Below are 19,862 nucleotides of genomic sequence, written 5' to 3' on the forward strand. Positions count from 1 at the left end.
GATCTTGCACTATCTTCATCATAACATAAGAATGGTGATGGTGTTGGTGGTGATTATTGTTTTAAGAGGAAGTACAACTAGACAACCACCCTCCAAAAGAATGCTGGAGAGAATTTATCTGAGTGCCAAAGGTATGTTTGAGGAAAAATTACAGAGCAGTCTGCCTATAAATGTTCGAAAATATGTTTAAACTGTTTGCTCCCTTGAAAACCAAACAAAAGGGAGGATATAAACAAAGCAAACAAATAAACATATTTAGGATAAATTAGTTCACAAATAAGCCAAGTCCTTGTGATCTTTGAAGGAAAGATCTAAGTCAACGTTGTTGGTATAAATATATATACATCTGCTTAATTGCTGGAGCGCTTAGAAATTCTTTCACTCAAATATTTGAGCTTAGCACCAATGTCAGCCTTTTTAGACGCAGTCAGAGGTACAGCATCTCGTAAAGCTAAAATCTCTTTACAAGTTTGATGGTGATACCTAGTTTAAACACCTACGTTTTTCACAAGGTACTAGCATATTATAAACTGTCTTATAAAAACATACCTTGATTTTCTTTGATGATTAGTAGATATGAATCCTTACTAATTGAAAGTTTGAAGGTGTCCGAGTGTTTCAATGAGGCGCTATCGAATAAATAAATAAATAAATAAATAAATAAATAAATAAATAAATAAATAAATAAATAAATAAATAAATAAATAAATAAATCCTTCCCTGTATGGTCGTGAAGGTGATTCACACCCAACTTTTGCCGGTAAATGAGGTTAGTGCCAATTGAAATATTACTTCTGATTCTGTTTCGCTGTTTCAGACTTCCGTACGTATTTCCTTTTATTAGTCAATCTAGTTTCTCTTTCAGTATTCGTCAACGTTTTTAACAAGATTTTTCCTACTTTAGACAGCTTTCTTACTCGTTTTAATGTCTAAAACAACGAACATTTACTACACTAAACTGGGAATCATTCAACACAACTCAGGTATATGTAGGTGAAAGTTGCGACGATGGTGTGCGTGGCATATACTGGCGTATTAGGGGTGCAAGGTAATCGTGAACAGAGCACCAGCGCCAATTGTTAATGCATTTTAGAAGTAGAATGAAATAATGGCTGGACTTAGGAAGAGAAAGCTGGATTTAAGATGAAATAAATGTGTCTGTTGTAGAAGTCGGGATGATAGTTACATTTTGCGATTCTATTTTTGTCTTTAAGCATAATGAAATTCTCTCCACATCTTGGTTGATGTTTACCAATGTGTGCTTTCTTGTGTTTGAATGTGGTTCCAGTAATAACAACAGCAGCAGGAATGTCATACCAAATCCGATGTTCCATGATAAGCTACTACATCTGATCCATTGTGATTCCATCAAGAAGTGAAGAATAGGATTAGTTTATGTTGTCGGGTCCTTAGTCCATAGACTGGTTTGATGCATCTCTCCATTCTACCCTATCCTATGCTAACCTTTTCATTTCTACGTAACTCTTACATCCTACATCTGCTCTAATCTGCTTGTCATATTCATACCTTCGTCTACCCCTACCATTTTTACCTCCTAAACTTTCCTCAAAAAGTAACCGAACAAGACCTGGATGACTTATGATGTGCCCTATCATTCTGTCATTAGTTCATAGTTACTGTAAAGAAACTGAACGCATTCCTTTTTTACATTGCAGGGACTGATGTGAAACATGAGCCCATTCCTTTTCCAGTACCAAGCGAAAAGGATTCAACATTGACTATCGGCATAGCGGTCTTCGTCCTAATTCTGTTAGCGATTGCTTTCTTTACTTTTAGACAAAAGGGTAAGTGTAACTAAACGGATAATTAGTATCTCTATGATAAATCATAATACCGCTAATAATATGTGTCTTCTCTTAGGAATCACTAACGATACAGCCTTGAAAAGTTACATTAAATAATTATGTGACGTCATTTCAAAATTTTTAATATTTGAATTTTTTATGAAATACTAATGTTTTGTCAATGTATACAGTATTTTTAAATCAACATATTGTGTGTTCATGGTTTGGTTATTAATGGCAGTTCGCATAAAATACTGAAAAAGGAAAGGGAAATAAAGCATTTTTGAAATATATTTTGGAGAGTACCATCTCCATACGAAAGTCCCTCTGTGGATGGGGATTGTAAAATATATCCACAGAATCCCTTGGCTGTCGTTATAAGAGACGACTACTACTACTACTAAATGTTTTCATTCCTCCTCTAAAGGGGGAGGCGGGCCTCGTAGACGGTGACGCCGTCTCTCAGGCCGGGAGATTTGTTACGGTGAAGGAGATGTGCGGAAAAGGTGAAGGCGTGTCCCGGCATTCGCCTTAGTGCAGGAGAATGGAAAACCACGGAAAACCATTCTCAGGACAGCCGACGGTTGGGACAAGCCGTGAGGTCCAGTCCTGTCCCGTCTCCCGAATGCAGAGGCCTAAAACCACAGTAGAGCTGTGGCCACCCCTCCTCTGCTCGGTTGGCCGGTCAGAGTGCAGAGCTGTTGGAGCACGGACCGGCAGTGGCCACTTGAGGGCCGATACCCACTCTGCATCTACTGACCGTAAGAGACGAGTGAAAGGGAACGCAAGGAGCTTTCGGCTTGGGAGCGTAGAATGGGGACCACGGGGACCCTCACTGATTCTGGTATTGCTTATCCAGTTTCCTCACTTGAGTCTTTCCTATTCGACTTCCTTGCTTAACTCTTGTTCTCAATGGTATTACCTTGTAGAGTGCTAGAGGGCCTTTCATGTTCATCCTCTTCGTGGCACTTCTGTTTCTTTTGCGTAGTCCTTCATTATTCGAAGGATCCGAACTCTTCCTTCTTTTCCTCCGATTAGTGTTAAGACAGGATGGTTGCCCAGTTAGACTCCCTCTTAAAACAATTACCACATTCACCACCACCACTATCATCCAAGTCATCCTCCGAACTTCTGTGTGCTTTCTTCTTTCTGTCCTGTCCAGTCTCGATATCTATGTACTTTGCAGCCTAATAGAAATATTCACATTGAGCGAGCTGGCCGTGCGGTTCGAAGCACGCAGCTGTGAGCTTGCATTCGGGAGATAGTAGGTTCGAATCCGCTGTCGGCAACCCAGAAGATGGTTTATGTGGTTTCCCACTTTCACACCAGATAAATGCTGTGGATGTACCTTAATTAAAACGACGGCCACTTCCCTCCCATTCCTAACCTTTCCTGCCCCATCATCGCCATAAGACCTATCTGTGTCGGTGCGACATAAAGCAACTTGCAAAAAATCTTACCGTCGGCAGCTCTGAAGTTGTTTTTCACATTTTCACACCGCGGCTGCTACCTTACCAATCTTAGCTCTTCCCCATCCTTACGTCACTTAAGAACGAGTATCGCGCAAGGACAAAATTCTAGTTTTACACGACAAGCAAGGAATCATGTAAAACTGTATAAATCACCCAGATATCTTAGGAATTCGCCGTTTATTAGGAAATGAAATCTTCAACGAAGTGTATGAATATTGTTACTTGGGCAGTAAAATAACTAACGACCGAGCTCGATAGCTGCAGTCGCTTAAGTGCGGCCAGTGTCCAGTATTCGGGAGATAGTAGGTTCGAACCCCACTGTCGGCAGTCCTGAAAATGGTTTTCCGTGGTTTCCCATTTTCACACCAGGCAAATGCTGGGGATGTACCTTAATTAAGGCCACGGCCGCTTCCTTCCCACTCCTAGCCCTTCCCTCTCCCATCGCCGCCATAAGACCTATCTGTGTCGATGCGACGTAAAAAAAAAAAACAACTAGAAAAAATAAGTAACGATGGCAGAAGTAAGGGTGACATAAAATGCTAGGGGCTTTAGGGGCTTTACGTCGCACCGACACAGACAGGTCTTATGGCGACGATGGGATAGGAAAGGCCTAGGAGTTGGAAGGAAGCGGCCGTGGCCTTAATTAAGGTACAGCCCCAGCACTTGCCTGGTGTGAAAATGGGAAACCACGGAAAACCATCTTCAGGGCTGCCGATAGTGGGATTCGAACCTACTATCTCCCGGATGCAAGCTCACAGCCGCGCGCCTCTACGCGCACGGCCAACTCGCCCGGTGACATAAAATGCAGGCTAGCACAAGCAAAGAAGGCCTTTCTTAAGAAAAGGAGTTTGCTCACTTGGAACATTGATATAGGAATTAGAAAAAAGTTTTTGAAGACTTTTGTTTAGAGCGTGGCATTGTATGGAAGCAAAACATGGACAATAACTAGCTCGGAAAGAAAGAGAATAGAAGCTTTTGAAATGTGGTGTTACAGAAGAATGCTGGAAAGTGAGATGGATAGATCGAATCACGAATGAAGAGATACTGAATCGAATTGGTGAGAGAAAATCGTTCTGGCTAAATTTGACGAGAAGAAGCGATATAGACACCCAGGGCTGGTGCAGTTTGTTCTTGAGGGAAGTGTAGGGGGTAAGAACGGTAAGGGTATACCAAGGTATGAATATGGCAAGCAGATTAGAACAGGTATAGGATGCATCAGTTATGTAGAAATGAAAAGCTTAGCACAGGATAGGGTGGCATGGCGAGCTGCACAAACCATATATGGACTGGTGACTCAAACAACAACATAAACAACAACAAAAATGAAATAGCTAAACTAATTTGTAAATAAGATAAATGACAAAATTTCTGTATTTATTTGTCCCCTTTAGTGAACTGCTGCACATGGCTGTATTCTGTTAGCTAAGCGGTGTTGTTTCTTCAGCGATGGTTTACTCAGGGGCAAGGGCAGTCTGTTATGAAATTTTCGCTGCCCGGTCGAAGTCGAACCACGTCTGAACTAGTTTAGTCGCCTCTACTGTGTTTTCATGATAGCTCGCATTCTTAAAGGTATTCTATGTTAACCTTCAAACTGTGTCGTGACATTTCCAGTGTTTAATCTGCCTTGTGGGGTCATTAATGGCACCACGTATGTTCAGGCGAAGAACTCTGTTGTTTTAATTTTCTCTATTGCACGACTATTAGTTTATTATGAAATCTCACCAGCCTGGCAACAGTTAAACAACACATACCAACAAATGAATATGAAGGTACTTCCTGTTATAAGACCAACCTTGTTCAGTGGTATCATAAATGACCCACGGACGCATTTTGAGGGTTGGAAAGTGGAGTATTTTTAAGAGTTCCTCATCTGGCAAATACTCCTATTATTTTCATTGATTCGAGGCTAGTCTTAGTATTGTTTATTAAACGGATTGCTAACCTTATTTACACAGGATTTGTATTGATTTCAATTCTAATGATACCGAAACCAAAAGGTACGAAATAATGTTACAGAGATTGCAAATTTGTCTTTCTATGCACGAACATATCAGTAAAGAAGTGAAAATGTAATACTTAAAGATATTTGCTATGTTTAAAAGATGTACGAAATATGTGGTAGAAAGTACATGTTTTCTTTAATGTTATACACAGTTGCAAGGCGTAGAACAACTCGGAGATCAGAAGAAAGTCCTGAGGATACCAGAGCCCTCCTGCCAGTTAGTTCCACGGTGCTTCTGCTATATTCTCATGACTCTGGAGTATTCGACCCCGTAATAAATGTCTTCAAGGTACTGCTTGAGAGAATGGACTTGAAGGTAAATTTTTTAGTGAGTTTCTCTCTTATACCCAGAAATTCCAGAAAAAAGAAAACATTCCCTTGTTATAAAAATTAAATATCATTCTTACACCTATATTTTTTCAAATGATTTGTTATTTAACATGACGCCAACATAAATTTCCTATGGGACTCAAGATAACCAAAAACTGATTTACACACATGGTGTTCAGAAATCCCCACTACAAATTCCTAGGGATTGAAGAAGAGACGGAGTAGATAATGTTTTGAATAGGAACCCACTCTAGAAAACGTAACGTTTCCGTGATACAAGTACGAAAGCTTCAAATCAAGTGTTTAAATCTCACGTATCTGCTGGATGAAGGAGCGATTTCTAATAAAGTAACATTCACTTAATTGGGAACAATGCCCAATGAGAAGAAATTCAACTTCTTTCTTCGTAAACAAAGCAACATTAACAAATTTTGTTACAATGTCCAGTGTCAAGGAAAACTCAAAGAAGCTTATTAATTAAACTTTTTTCTTAGCAAACAAACCAACATTAACAAATTTTGTTACAGTGTCCAGTGTCAAGGAAAAATTAAAGAAGCTTATTAATTGAACTTCTTTCTTAGCAAACAAACCAACATTAACAAATATTGTTATAGTGTCCAGTGTCAAGGAAAACTCAAAGAAGCTTATTAAGTAAACCTCTTTCTTCGTAAACTAACCAACATTCACAAACGTTGTTACAACGTCCAATGTCAATGAAAACACAAAGAAGCTTATTAATTCAAATCATTTCTTTGTAAATAAACCAACATTCACTAATTTGGTTACACTGTCCACTGTCGAGGAAAAGATGAAGACACTTATTCATTGTGTTACAATATCCATTGTCAGGGAAAGCATTAAAAATAGTATCCATTGCATCACACTAAACTTTCTTCTTCGTAAACGAACCAATATTCACTAATTTGTTTACTTCATCCTTGACTCCGTATCCGGAAACTAGTTCTAAATGGTAGACATACATACAAATACATATTTTTACGATACTCGTATTGATCATTTAAATATCTTGTAGTCATGTGAATACGCAGAAATTCTATATATATTACTGACAAAAACTGCAAAGCACTCATTTGTTCAACTCAACACTGTAGATTCAAGCTGAATAAGAATGGATTGCAGAGAGTACAAAAAGAATAAGAATGTAGAAAAGAAATTAGATGAATACATTCGTCTGATTTCTGCACCATCCAGTTCAAAGAGTGAACGAACCTTCAGGTCAATGTACAATATGGTGAATCCTATTAAAAGTGATCTCTTGACGGGACACATAGCAGAGTCTGAGTTCATTTATATTCGTGGTTAGAACTCAACCCGATACCCATGCATACCATGAGCAGTGGCTAAGAAAATGAGTAATCTACAACAATCCGGTCCAACATAAACAGTTCCCTTGTTAATAGCCTAGAGCAGGGATGACGAACCTGTGACACACGTGCCAACAGATGACAGCGAACACGACTTCAGTAGCACGTCAGATAGCATACTAACATATTTAAATGTCTAAATGGGTAGTGTGCTGGCCTTTGGTCACAGGGTCCTGGGTTCGATTCCCAGCAAGGTTGGGAATTTTAACCATAATTGGTTAATTTCGCTGGCACGGTGGCTGAGTGTATGTAACTTCTTCATCATTATTTCGTCCTCATCACGACACGCAGGTCGTCTACTGGCGTCAAATCAAAAGACCTGCCATATGCCATTACATTTTTCATATTTTAAGATGTAATAAATAGGTCGCAAATCTAGCAACATAGCATATTTTAACATTATGCTTTAGTAAAAGGTATGTCTTAATTCTATAGCCATACCTTTTTTAAATTTTATTAGGATAAGGCAAAAATACCTTCTTTCGTAATCTGTTTACCCTCCAGTGTTGCTTTTTCCCTCGGACTCAGTGAGGGATCCCACCGCCTCAAGGGCAGTGTGCTGGAACTTCAGATTCTGGGTTGGGGATACAACTGGGGAGGATGACCAGTACTTCGCCCAGGCAGCGTAACCTGCTATGCTGAACAGGGTCCTTGGTGGGGGATGGGAAGATTGGAAGGGATAGAGAAGAAAGAGGGAAGAAAGCGGCCATGGCCTGAAGTTAGGTACCATCCCGGCATTTGCCTGGAGGAGAAGTGGGAAACCACGGAAAACCACGTCCAGGATGTCTGAGGAGGGAATCGAACCCGACTCCACTCAGTTCACCTCCCGAGCCTGAGCGGACCCCGTTCCAGCCCTCGTACCACTTTTCAAATTTCGTGGCAGAGCCAGGAATCGAACCCGGGCCTCCGGGGGTTACAGCTAATCACACTAAACACTACAGCACAGAGGCGGAGCAAGAAATACCTTATTCTTAAAATGTACCTGTAATGTAATGTTCAGTGATGTTTCCAAAATAAAATTATAAAACATTCATTCGAATGGATTTATATGTAATGAAATCTAATACTTAATGAAGTCAAATGAGGGGTTTCATGATGATTTTCAAGGAAAATAACCGATGGCACACTAGGCAGTAAAACTAATAATCAAGACCTTAATTGACATTCTAGTCGGTAAAAGTTTGCCATACCCGATCTACAGACTTATTCTAAATTCGATACCTTACTTGAGCCTAACGAGCTGTGCTATTCATAGAGCTGGCGATTATAGACATCCAACCCAATTTAGGTTTAGAAGAACGTAAACGCATTATAGAAATTATTTATAAAAATTATTATATTGTTATTAGAAAACTATGACAACTTCCGTCCTCAATCAAGTCAATACTGATCTGCATTTAGGGCAGTCAACCAGGTGACAGATTCCCTATCTGTTGTTTTCCTAGCAGTTCCTTAAAAGATTGCAAAGAAACTGGAAATTTATTGAACATCTCCCTTGGTATGTTATTCCAATCCCTAACTCCCCTTCCTATAAACGAATATTTTCCCCAATTTGTCCTCTTGAATTCCAACTTTATCTTCATATTGTGATCTTTCCTACTTTTAAAGACACCACTCAAACTTATTCGTCTACTGATGTCCTGCCACGCCATCTCTCCACTCACAGCTCGGAACATACTACTTAGTCAAGCAGCTCGTCTCCTTTCTCCCAAGTCTTCCCAGCGCAAACTTTGCAACATTTTTGTAACGCTACTCTTTGGTCGGAAATCGCCCAGAACAAATCTAGCTACTTTTCATTGGATTTTTTCCAGTTATTGAATCAAGTAATCCTGGTGAGGGTCCCATACACTGGAACCATACTCTACTTGGGGTCTTACCAGAGAATTATATGCCCTCTCCTTTACATCCTTACTACAACCCCTAAATACCCTCATAACCATGTGCAGAGATCTGTACCCTTTATTTACAATCATATTTATGTGATTACCTCAATGAAGATCTTTCCTTATATTAATACCGAGGTATTTACAATGATCCCGAAAGGGAACTTTCACCCCATCAACTCAGTAATTAAAACTGAGAGGACTTTTTCTATTTTTGAACCTCACAACCTGACCTTTAAATCCGTTTATCATCATACCATTGCCTACTGTCCATCTCACAACATTATTGAGGTCATTTTGCAGTTGCTCACAATCTTGTAACTTATTTATTACCTACTCTGTACAAAATAAAATCATCTGCAAAAAGCCTTATCTCTGATTCACTTCTTTAAACATATCATTGATATATATAAGAAAACATAAAGGTCCAGTAATACTGCCTTGAGGAATTGCCCTCTTAATTATTATAGGGCAGATAAAACTTCGCCTACACTAACTCTCTGAGTTCTATTTTCTAGAAACAGAGCCACCTATTCAGTCACTCTTTTCTGACAGTAGTCTCCCATGATCTACCCTATCAAATGCCTTAGACAGGTCAATCGCGATACAATCCAATTGACCTCCTGAATCCAGGGTATCTGCTATATCTTGCTGGAATCCTACAAGTTGAGCTTCAGTGGAATAACCTTTCCTATACCCAAACTGCCTTCTGTCAAAGCAGTTTTTTTTTGCAAGCTGTCTTACGTCGCACCGACACAGAGAGGTCTTCTGGCGACGATGGGACAGGAAAGGTCTAGGAGTGGGAAGGAAGCGCCCGTGGCCTTAATTAAGGTATAGCCCAAGCATTTGCCTGGTGTGAACATGGGAAACCACGGAAAACCATCTTCAGGGCTGCCGACAGTGGGGGTACGAACCCGCTATCTCCCGAATACTGGATACTTGGCCCCACTTAAGCGACTGCAGCCATCTACCTCGGTAGTTACTAATTTTGCAGACATGTCTTATATAATCAGAAGGAATGCTTTCCCAAAGCTTACATGCAATGCATGTCAAACTGACTGGCCTGTAATTATCAGCTTTATGTCAATCACCCTTTCCTTTATACACAGGGGCTACTATAGCAATTCTCTATTCATTTGGTGTAGCTCCTTCATGCAAACAATAATCAAATAAGTACTTCAGATATGGTACTATATCCCAACCCATTGTCTTTAGTATATTCCCTGAAACCTTATCAATTCCAGATGCTTTTCTAGTTTTCAACTTTTGTATCTTACTCTAAATAGCATTGCTGTCATAGGTAAATTTTAATACTTCTTTAGCCTTAGTCTCCTCCTCTATCTGGACATTATCCTTGTAGCCAACAATCTTTACATACTGCTGACTGAATATTTCTGTCTTTTGAAGATCCTCGCATACACACACCCCTTGTTCATTAATGATTCCTGGAATGTCCTTCATTGAACCTGTTTCTGCCTTAAAGCATCTATACATACTCTTCCATTTTTCACTAAAATTTGTACGGCCGCCAATTATGCTTGCCATCATGTTATCCTTAGCTGACTTCTTTGCTAGATTCAATTTCTTAGTAAGTTCCTTCAATTTCTCCTTACTTCCACAGCCATTTCTAACTCTACTTCTTTCCAACCTGCAGCTCTTTCTTAGTCTCTTTACTTCTCTGTTATGTTATAGTGGATCTTTACCATTCCTTATCACCTTTAAAGGTACAAACCTATTTTCACATTCCTCAACAATTGCTTTAAACGCATCCCAGAGTCTATTTACTTTTTTATTTACCGTTTTCCACCGATCATAGTTACTTATTAAAAACTCCCTCATGCCTGTTTTATCAGCCATACGGTACTGCCTAATAGTCCTGATTTTAATATCTTCCTTTCTTTCACGTTTATTTTTAACTACGACAAAAACAGCTTCGTGATCACTAATACCATCTATTACTTCGGTTTCTCTATAGAGCTCATCTGGTTTTACCGGCACCACATCCAGAATATTCTTCCCTCTAGTGGGTTCCATCACTTTCTGAATCGGCTGCCCTGTCGGTTAGGAAGGTATTGTAGAGCCCGTGACAAGAATGAGATAGCTCCACGTTTCAGTCCATTTCATTGATTTTACTGTAAGCTAATCAGAAAATGCGTTATGCGACTGCTTCAAACTCTTTCGGGATAGACTGGAAACACTTGAAGATGCACCACGACCATCCTGCTTACGGCTTCTGTTCCGTACACTTGCACCAACATCGCGTGCGTCTCCGTCGCTTTTTTTCTTCAATTTATAACAAAACTGGATGTGTATGCGTTGTTCCACTGCACTGTGACACGAGTCTTGACACGCACTACGTTCGACTGGGCGCAGCTCCATGTGTTCAATGCTACGTGGCGTTTCTCGAGGTGTCTCCCTATTCACATGCAGTGTTATCACACTTAGCCATTGCGATATTGGTCTATTCACCGTACCAGTAGTGGCTCAGACGGTTGAGGCGCTGGCCTCCTGACCCCAACTTGGCAGGTTCGATCCTGGCTCAGTCCGGTGGTATTTGAAGGTGCCCGAATACGTCAGCCTTGTGTCGGTAGATTTATTGGAATGTAAAAGAACTCCTGCGGGCTAAATTGTGGTAAATAGGCGTTTCCGAAAAGCGTAAAAGTAGTTAATTTGACGTAAGACAAATAAAATTATTATTATTACCGGTAATACATACAGTAGACGCTTGTGCTAAAATACAGTTAATTGATTAGTTCTATAGTAAACTTCTTTTGTCGGAAGAAGAAACACGATAGCTCTAACGGGTGTATGCATAAATGAATGATAATAATAATAATAACCTGTGGTCTCCGGTGAGGCCGGACGTCCATGGTGATCTGCGCGTCTTTGAGGATGGAGAGCCTCGGATGAAATTTAATATAGAATATGGCACACACACACAGTCCCCGAGGCCAAGAAAATGAAGGTTACAATTCTCGATTCGGCCGGGAATCGAACCCAGTACCCCTTGGGCTAATGTTCAGCTTACCAAAACGTTAGCCACGGAGCCGAACCATACTCCGGAGTAATCTAAAACAAAAAATATATAAAATCCGTTTTAATATGTACTGTGTTACAGTAAAACTTGATCAAAGTGAAATCGCAAGGGACCAAAACAATTTTCCGAATTAGACAAGTTTCCGCATTACACAAAACATCGGATTTTTTAAAACCTTTAAACACTAATCACCACCAACGTTACACAAAATATGATACAGTATACAGTAAATTTAAACATTGTTTAGAGCTTACCTGTATCTACATACGCATGGCGCTCGGCTATCTAGACTGATCTAGGTATTTTTTAATGCTATTTGTTCGGGGCTTCGACCTACAAAGATACTTTGCCCCTACTTGCACCATATGTTAGGAACCTGCGTGTATTTGGAAATTGCGGAAGTGCAGTGTGTTGAATGTGAGGAAAGGAGCGTTAAGGACGACACAAACACCCAGTCCCCAGACCTGGGTCATTTGCAAATAAAAACCCCTGACCCGGCCGGGAATCGAACCCGGTGCCACCGGGTAACAAGCGGACGCGTTGCCCCAACACCGCGGGGCCGGATCTACGTAGTACTGCAGTACACTGATTTATTATTATTATTAATCCTATTATTATTATTATTTTCATTTATTATTATTATTATTATTATTATTATTATTAGTATTATTACTGCGCTTTATTGTTACATACAGCCTGATAATGGCACTATCACAACACTTTATACGGGATGTTAGGGGTATACGTGCAGATATTTCTTGTAGCAATAGAGAACGATGTGACGAAACACTATATATAAAACTTTTAGTAATCCGCGGAAGTTATTTTTTAGAGCAAATGGATACGATGTTTTTAGAATAGGTAGTACGCCTTGTTCTTGTGAATGAATAGCTTTCCGTTGAAAACAGGCAAGTCACGCGCCATCCATGCCAAACTTGTTTGTGTTTATGTTTTGAAGCAAACGTACTACGTAACAGCTGAACGCTACCTATGCAAGGACACGAGATGTTTACGTAATATACTTGCCAAACTGGTTTTATGCTTAAGAGCAACTGAACTACGATAACAGCTGAAGGCTACTACCTGTGAATAGCATGTTACGTTACATTCTCGCCAGACTGGTTTTGTTGTTGTTAGTATTTAGTTTCCGTCTTAGGGGCTTCAGACAACCCTAGTCATCGGTTTGGGACCATGCAGATGTATCGAATTGTCAGCGTTAATACTGGTTCATTTAGCTGTTACGTCCGTTAGGGGATTGGGATATCTGTGGTCGTCAGCCCCGTGGTCTAGTGAGTATAGAAATGACCTGAAAACCTGTGTCGGTGCGGGACCTGTACGAGCGTGTGATATAATTATTGGCTGGGATAGTAACGCCGGGACGTAAAATACGGTACGATCCCCGTTGTGCATTGCGTAAAGGTAGAAGAAAGTTCCTTACGCCAACGAAAGCAAGCATGGGATAGGAAGTCCAAATGAGTAGCATCGGAATTGAATTATCGAAGCACAGCGAACGTTTTGCTTCAAACGAATAATGGACATGTTGTTCAAATAAATAAATTAAACGTACCTACATTTCGTGCTACCTGCCGGGCAGCGTGGCTCAGACGGTTGAGGTACTGGCTTTTTGACTCCAACCTCGCAGGTTCGAACCTGGCCCAGTCCGGTGGTATTACCGGGCGAGTTGGCCGTGCGCGTAGAGGCGCGCGGCTGTGAGCTTGCATCCGGGAGATAGTAGGTTCGAATCCCACTATCGGCAGCCCTGAAAATGGTTTTCCGTGGTTTCCCATTTTCACACCAGGCAAATGCTGGGGCTGTACATTAATTAAGGCCTCGGCCGCTTCCTTCCAACTCCTATGCCTTTCCTATCCCATCGTCGCCATAAGACATATCTGTGTCGGTGCGACGTAAAGCCCCTAGCAAAAAAAAAGTCCGGTGGTATTTGAAGGTGCTCAAATACGTCACACTCGTGCCGGTACATTTACTGGAACCTAAAAATAACTCCTGCGGGAATAAATTCCGGCACCTCATCGTCTCCGAAAACCGTAAAATTAGTTAGTGGGACGTAACGTCAATAACATTATTATTATTATTATTATTATTATTATTATTATTATTATTATTATTAGGCCATTAAGAGCTGAAAGGCGTGGAATAAAATAGTAAAATATGCGTCGTTTAGGAGAAAACAAGATGAAATCTACTTCACACGTGCCAACATCGCTCGCAGTAGTTAACAACAGAATACTATGCGTAAGACCAGAACCAGGTCTCTTGGCGATGAGTCAGCTGTATCTTCGTATTGTGGTTAGCACGAGAGGACGAAGTATGACAAACAGGTTTTGTGTATAAACATCAACCATGCACATCAACAGACACACACACAAACCACTTGCAGTGTGGGAATGAGGAACTGCCGAACTACGTTCAAGGTCAATATCTAGCGTTTTAACAATCACGTCTTCCGTGTCTTGTGTTCAACTTTCGCAACGTACAAGGTAATCGCGCACTGAAACTCTCGATTTATAATTTTTGTTACCGGTACTTCAATTTTTCTGTTCGGATTTATGAGAATATCGAACTATAAAGACTCAAAATACTACATCCATTGAGAACTGAACTCCCAACTCAATACGCTGCAGAAATAGTGTAACATCTGACATACCAAAGTGAAACCCGTAGCAATTGTTCAAGTGACCACCCTGTGCTTCTATGAAGGCTTCACTTCGTACCAGGCGAGTTGGCCATGCGGTTAGGAGCGCACATCTGTGAGCTCACATCCGGGAGATAGAGGGTTCGAACCACAATATCGGCAGCCCTGAAGATGGTTATCCGTGGTTTCCCAATTTCACACCAGGCATTGCTGGGGATGAACCTTAATTAAGGTCACGGCCACTTCCCATTCCTAGGCCTTTCCTGTGCCATTGTCGCCATAAGACCTATCTGTGTCGGTGCGACGTAAAGCAACTAACAAAAAAAATCACTTCTCTGAATCCAGTTGCGACGCATTCGAGCCAAGATACCAGGGTTGTTCCGAATATCCTCTGTTGCTTAAGACATACGTTCTCGGAGGTCATCTGAAGTCTGTACTTTAGTTTGATATACTTTGCTTTTGTCTCTCCCCAGACATAAATATCCATTGGATTAAGGTCTGGAGATCTGGCGGGCCAATTGATGGGTCCACGTCGTCCTATCCGTCATTGGCCAAATGTTTGATCCAAATGATCACGCAGTAAGCGGCTTATATCAGGTGGTGCACCATTGTGTAAAAACCACATGTTTCTGCGTAGTCGAAACGGCGCGTCCTCTGAAAGCTCTAGTAACGTACCTATGAGGAACTCCAGATAAGATACCCCTATGAACCATGCAGGTAAGATGATGATGATGATAATAATGTTATTGGCTTTACGTCCCACTAACTATTTTTCACGGTTTTCGGAGACGCCGTGTTGCCAGAATTTAGTACCGCAGGAGTTCTTCACGTGCCAGTAAATCTACTGATACAAGGCTGACGTATTTGAGCACCTTCAAATTCTACCGGACTGAGCCAAGATCGAACCTGCCAGGATGGGGTCAGAAGGCCAATGCCTCAACCATCTGAGTCACTTAGCCCGGCAAGATTGTTGGTGCCGCGCTTAGTAAAGTGCTGGCCTTCTGAACCCAACTTGGGAGGTTTGGTCTTGGCTCAGTCCGGTGGTATTTGAACGTGCTCAAATACGTCAACCTCGTGTCGGTAGATTTACTGGTACGTAAAATAACTCTAGTGGGACTAAATTCCGGCACCTCGGCGTCTCCAAAAACCGTAAGTCGTAGTTAGTGGAACGTAAGAATCATTATTATTATTATTATTATTATTATTATTATTATTATTATTATTATTATTATTATTATTATTATTATTATTGATATTTGTTTTACGTCGCACCGACACAGATATGTCTTATGGCGACGATGGGATAGGAGAGGCCTAGGAAGTAGAAGGAAGCAGTCGTGGCCTTAATTAAGGTACAGCCCCAGCATTTGCCTGGTGTGAAAATGGGAAACCACGGAAAACCATCTTCAGGGCTGCCGACAGTGGGGCTCGAACCCACTATCTCCCGATTACTGGATACTGGCCGCACTTAAGCGACTTCAGCTATCGAGCTCAGTTATTATTATTATTATTATTATTATTATTATTATTATTATTATTATTATTATTATTATTATTGCTAGTGCCACAGATATGTCTTATGGCGACGATGGGATAGGAAAGGCTAGGAGTTGGAAGGAAGCGGTCTTGGCCTTAATTAAAGTACAGTACCATCATTTGTATGCTGTTTAAATGGGAAACCACGGAAAACCATTTTCAGAGCTGCCGACAGTGGGATTCGAACCTACTATCTCCCGGATACAAGCTCACAGCAGCGCGCCCCTAACCGAACGGCCAACTCGCCCGGTATTATTTTTATGATATTACCATTATTATTGTGGAAGCTCTAATTAAACGGGTCAGTTAGTCATCATTTTACCTATCGGTACTTCCTGACCAATAATAATCCTTCTATTACAAATACTCTGCGGCACTTTTAATACTAATGTTATTATTTTACGACCCACTAACTACTTTTACGGTTTTTGGAGACACTGAGGTGCCGGAATTTTCTTCCGCGAGAGTTCTTTTACGGGCCAGTAAATCTACCAATACCCGCTTTGGACGGGGGATGTAGACGAAGAATACATCCACGGTATTTCCTGTCTGTCGTAAGAGGCGAGTAAAAGGGGCGACCAAGAGATGAACTGGAACCATGAGATTACTTGTGATTAGTATCATTAAGCGAGGAACACCATGGTTCGACGTTACTTGCGATTAGAACCATTATGTAAGAAACACCATTGGTTTGGGCGTTGCCTATGATTAGTACCATCGTGTGCATTCCACCGAGGCGGAGGAGCGGGAGCGCGGCATCTTAGACTAGCGTCCCCTAATAGTACGAGGTGCAACGAAATGAAACGACAATTGCGACTGCAAAATGTATCCTCTAACTAAAATCTAAAACGAATGATGATGACAAAATGACTATGAATCCAAAACAATCAGTGGATACGTCGGTAACTGTACTTCTCACAGAGTACCCTAGACCTGTTTTCGAGTACAGGAAGTGGTCTGGCATGTGTTTCTACCACCTCTACTTGCCCAGTGGCTAGGGGGAGGCACAGCAACATGTGTTGACCTTCGATAACAAACAGGTTCAACAACCTCTGTACTCTGCTACCGTACTCTACTCACGAGGACAGTATGACATAAGCGACGTTTCCTACTGCGGCCGTTCAAAACACATTAGGCCCTGAAGTATTCGGCTCATTTATGGGGAAACTAATAGGACAAGGCAAATGTACATAGCATATGTTCTGAGGTGTGTTTTTCTTTACCGACCAGGTAAATATCTGCTCGTATAACACCTAACAGCCTGTATACTAAGCTTTCTTCCACGGATCAAACAAAGAAACGTGTTTCTACTTCTTTCTAATCGTGTCTTTCTGAATGTAGTCCGCAGTTGCGTACATTACTTCAGGAAGAGTGGAAAAAAGTTTAAATAGCGTATGGCTTTTAGTGCCGAGAGTGTCCGAGGACAAGTTCGGCCTGGCAGGTGCAGATCTTTTTATTTGAGGCCTGTAGGCGACCTTCGCGTCGTGATGAGGATGAAATGATGATGAAGACGACACATATGCCCAGCCCCCGTGCCAACGGAATTAACCAATTGTGGTTGAAATTCCCGACCCTACCGGGAAATTGAAGCAGTGACCCCTGTGACAAACGGCCAGCAAGCGAACCATTTAGCCATGGAGCCGGACAGAAAGAGTGGAGGAGTTGGATGTAAATGGAAAATCGCTTTATGTAACAAAGGCACTGTGGGCCTGTTCGCAGGTTCCATCTTGTTTTGATCTCCATCTTCTTGCTCGTCTTCCATTTATCGACATTTCTCACTGCTAGAAAGCTTGTAGCTTATCCGAAAATATGGTGTGTCATAAGTTGTTCATCACTTCGAATAAATGTCTGTGCCTTGCGCAATGACCATACCAGCACCAGAAATGCACAAAATATTGTAGGTAGGACTAAGTATTCTTTCATTTTTCGTTACCGCGTTCAGGAGATTCCACATTGTACAAAAGTAAGAATATTATAGTCTGACTCTGTGGTGTAGTGGTTAGCATGATTTGCTGCCCCCCGCCCCCCGCGCAGGCCTGGGTTCGTTGCCCGGCTCTGCCACGAAATGTCAAATGAGGCTGGAATGGAGTCCACTCAGCTTCGGGAGGTCAACTGAGGAGAGGAGAGTTCGATTCGCCCCTCAGCCATCCTCGAAGTGGTTTTCCGTGGTTTCCCACTTCTCCTCCAGGCGAATGCCGGGATGGTACCAACCTTAAGGCCACGGCCGTTTCCTTCCTCCTTCCTTGTCTATCCCTTCCAATCTTCCCATCCCCCACCAAGGACCCTGTTCAGCATAGCAGGTAAGGCCACCTGGGCGAGGTACTGGTCCTTCGTTCCCAGTTGTACCCCCGACCTAAAGTCTCACGCTCCAGGACACTGCCCTTGAGGCAGTAGAGGTGGGAACCCTCACTAAGTTCGAGGGAAAGACCGACCCTGGGGGGTAAACGGATGAAGAAAGAAAGAAAGAAAGAAAGAAAGAAAGAAAGAATATTATAATGCCGTAAGCTTCCCCGGGACGGAGAAAATATTCCGTAGTGGACAAGTTTCCGCTTTATTCAAGTTCCACTTTGAGCACGTTTTTGTGTATTACTGTTTCTAAATACGGTATTAACGGAAATCAACAATTTTGATTAGATTTTTGTTCCTTATTTTGAATTTTCGAATCCTTTAAACTTTTATAAGTTGTCTGGTTGTTGCGCCGGGGTCTCTAATCCTTGTGTTTTGGAACTTTAAGTCCTCCTAAATATCCTCCAATTTACTGTCCACCTTATGTCCTATGCTGCAGGTGATAGACCCTTTGGATACAAAGTTCTCAGAAGACATCGCCAAGAACCCACCGGGTTGGCTGGTTCAACACCTCAACTCGTCCACCACGAAGGTGGTTTTTGTCCTCACTGACGGAGCTGTAGTGAGACAGAAGGCTCTTCTTAACAACATGACCCTTCACTTCTGTCGTCCACATCCACGCGATGGTATCTTCACTTACGCCTTGCAGTATCTTCATGAGAATCCTCAACTTAGCCGGGATTATAATCGAGTTTTCACCATAAGGTAAGTAAGTTTTCTCTTCAGAGCAGTCAGTATTTCCAATTCATTCACTTCTTCCGCAGTGCTCCACCATCCAAGCCGAGTCGGGCCGGTGCACGGTGCACAGAACCTCTGCGCCTCGGTTTGCACGCGTGAGATTTTGGACGTTTGAGAGGCTCTGTCGTAAATCAAATTAAAAAATTAAAAATAAACTCTCTAACTTCAGCTCGGTCAACTTGACCCAAATTGAGCGTTCTACTGTTAAATTTACTTTGGGTAAGTGTTAAATCGTAGAAGTTCAAAATGTCAGTCAAGACTCCCCTTATTCCAAACCATTCTGTTCTATTTCCTCCTACTTTCACACAACTGACGCTCTAATGGTTCATCTACCTCACTCTTTCTATTTCTGCTACACGTATTAATCATTTCCTTTCCGTGGTAATTAAATATATTTCACTGTTTTCTATTCATTTGAGCAATATTGGTGCAGATGGCTGCCTCCCAGTCGTTCAGCTACAAATGGCTCTTTGTTCCTGTCACACATAGTGACACGTAATTATGGAACCGGTACCAGATCCTGAAGTATAGGTTCCCAAGTTACTGGAAGCGATATGGGTATAACTATGTGTATGCGTAAGTCTTCTCCGGTTTTCACTAATAGATGGCGCCAGCGAACACTGCGCAGCGTATGAATTTGATACATACGTCAGTTTGTTCGTTGACATTAACCTACCA

At 41.5% G+C, this 19,862-nt stretch overlaps 1 protein-coding gene across 4 annotated transcripts in view; it reads left to right on the plus strand.

The window, feature by feature from the left end:
• LOC136874672 (uncharacterized) overlaps positions 1-19,862 on the plus strand; it is a 226,927-nt gene that overhangs the window by 198,306 nt on the left and 8,759 nt on the right. For all 4 annotated transcript variants that reach the window (XM_068227739.1, XM_068227738.1, XM_068227740.1 and 1 more), the window contains 3 exons: positions 1,677-1,805; positions 5,432-5,595; positions 18,886-19,151. In XM_068227739.1, coding sequence (XP_068083840.1) covers positions 1,677-1,805; positions 5,432-5,595; positions 18,886-19,151 — 559 coding nt within the window. The remainder of the gene's footprint in view (positions 1-1,676; positions 1,806-5,431; positions 5,596-18,885; positions 19,152-19,862) is intronic.

Source organism: Anabrus simplex, chromosome 5, assembly GCF_040414725.1.
Source record: "Anabrus simplex isolate iqAnaSimp1 chromosome 5, ASM4041472v1, whole genome shotgun sequence".
Lineage (NCBI taxonomy): Eukaryota > Metazoa > Arthropoda > Insecta > Orthoptera > Tettigoniidae > Anabrus > Anabrus simplex.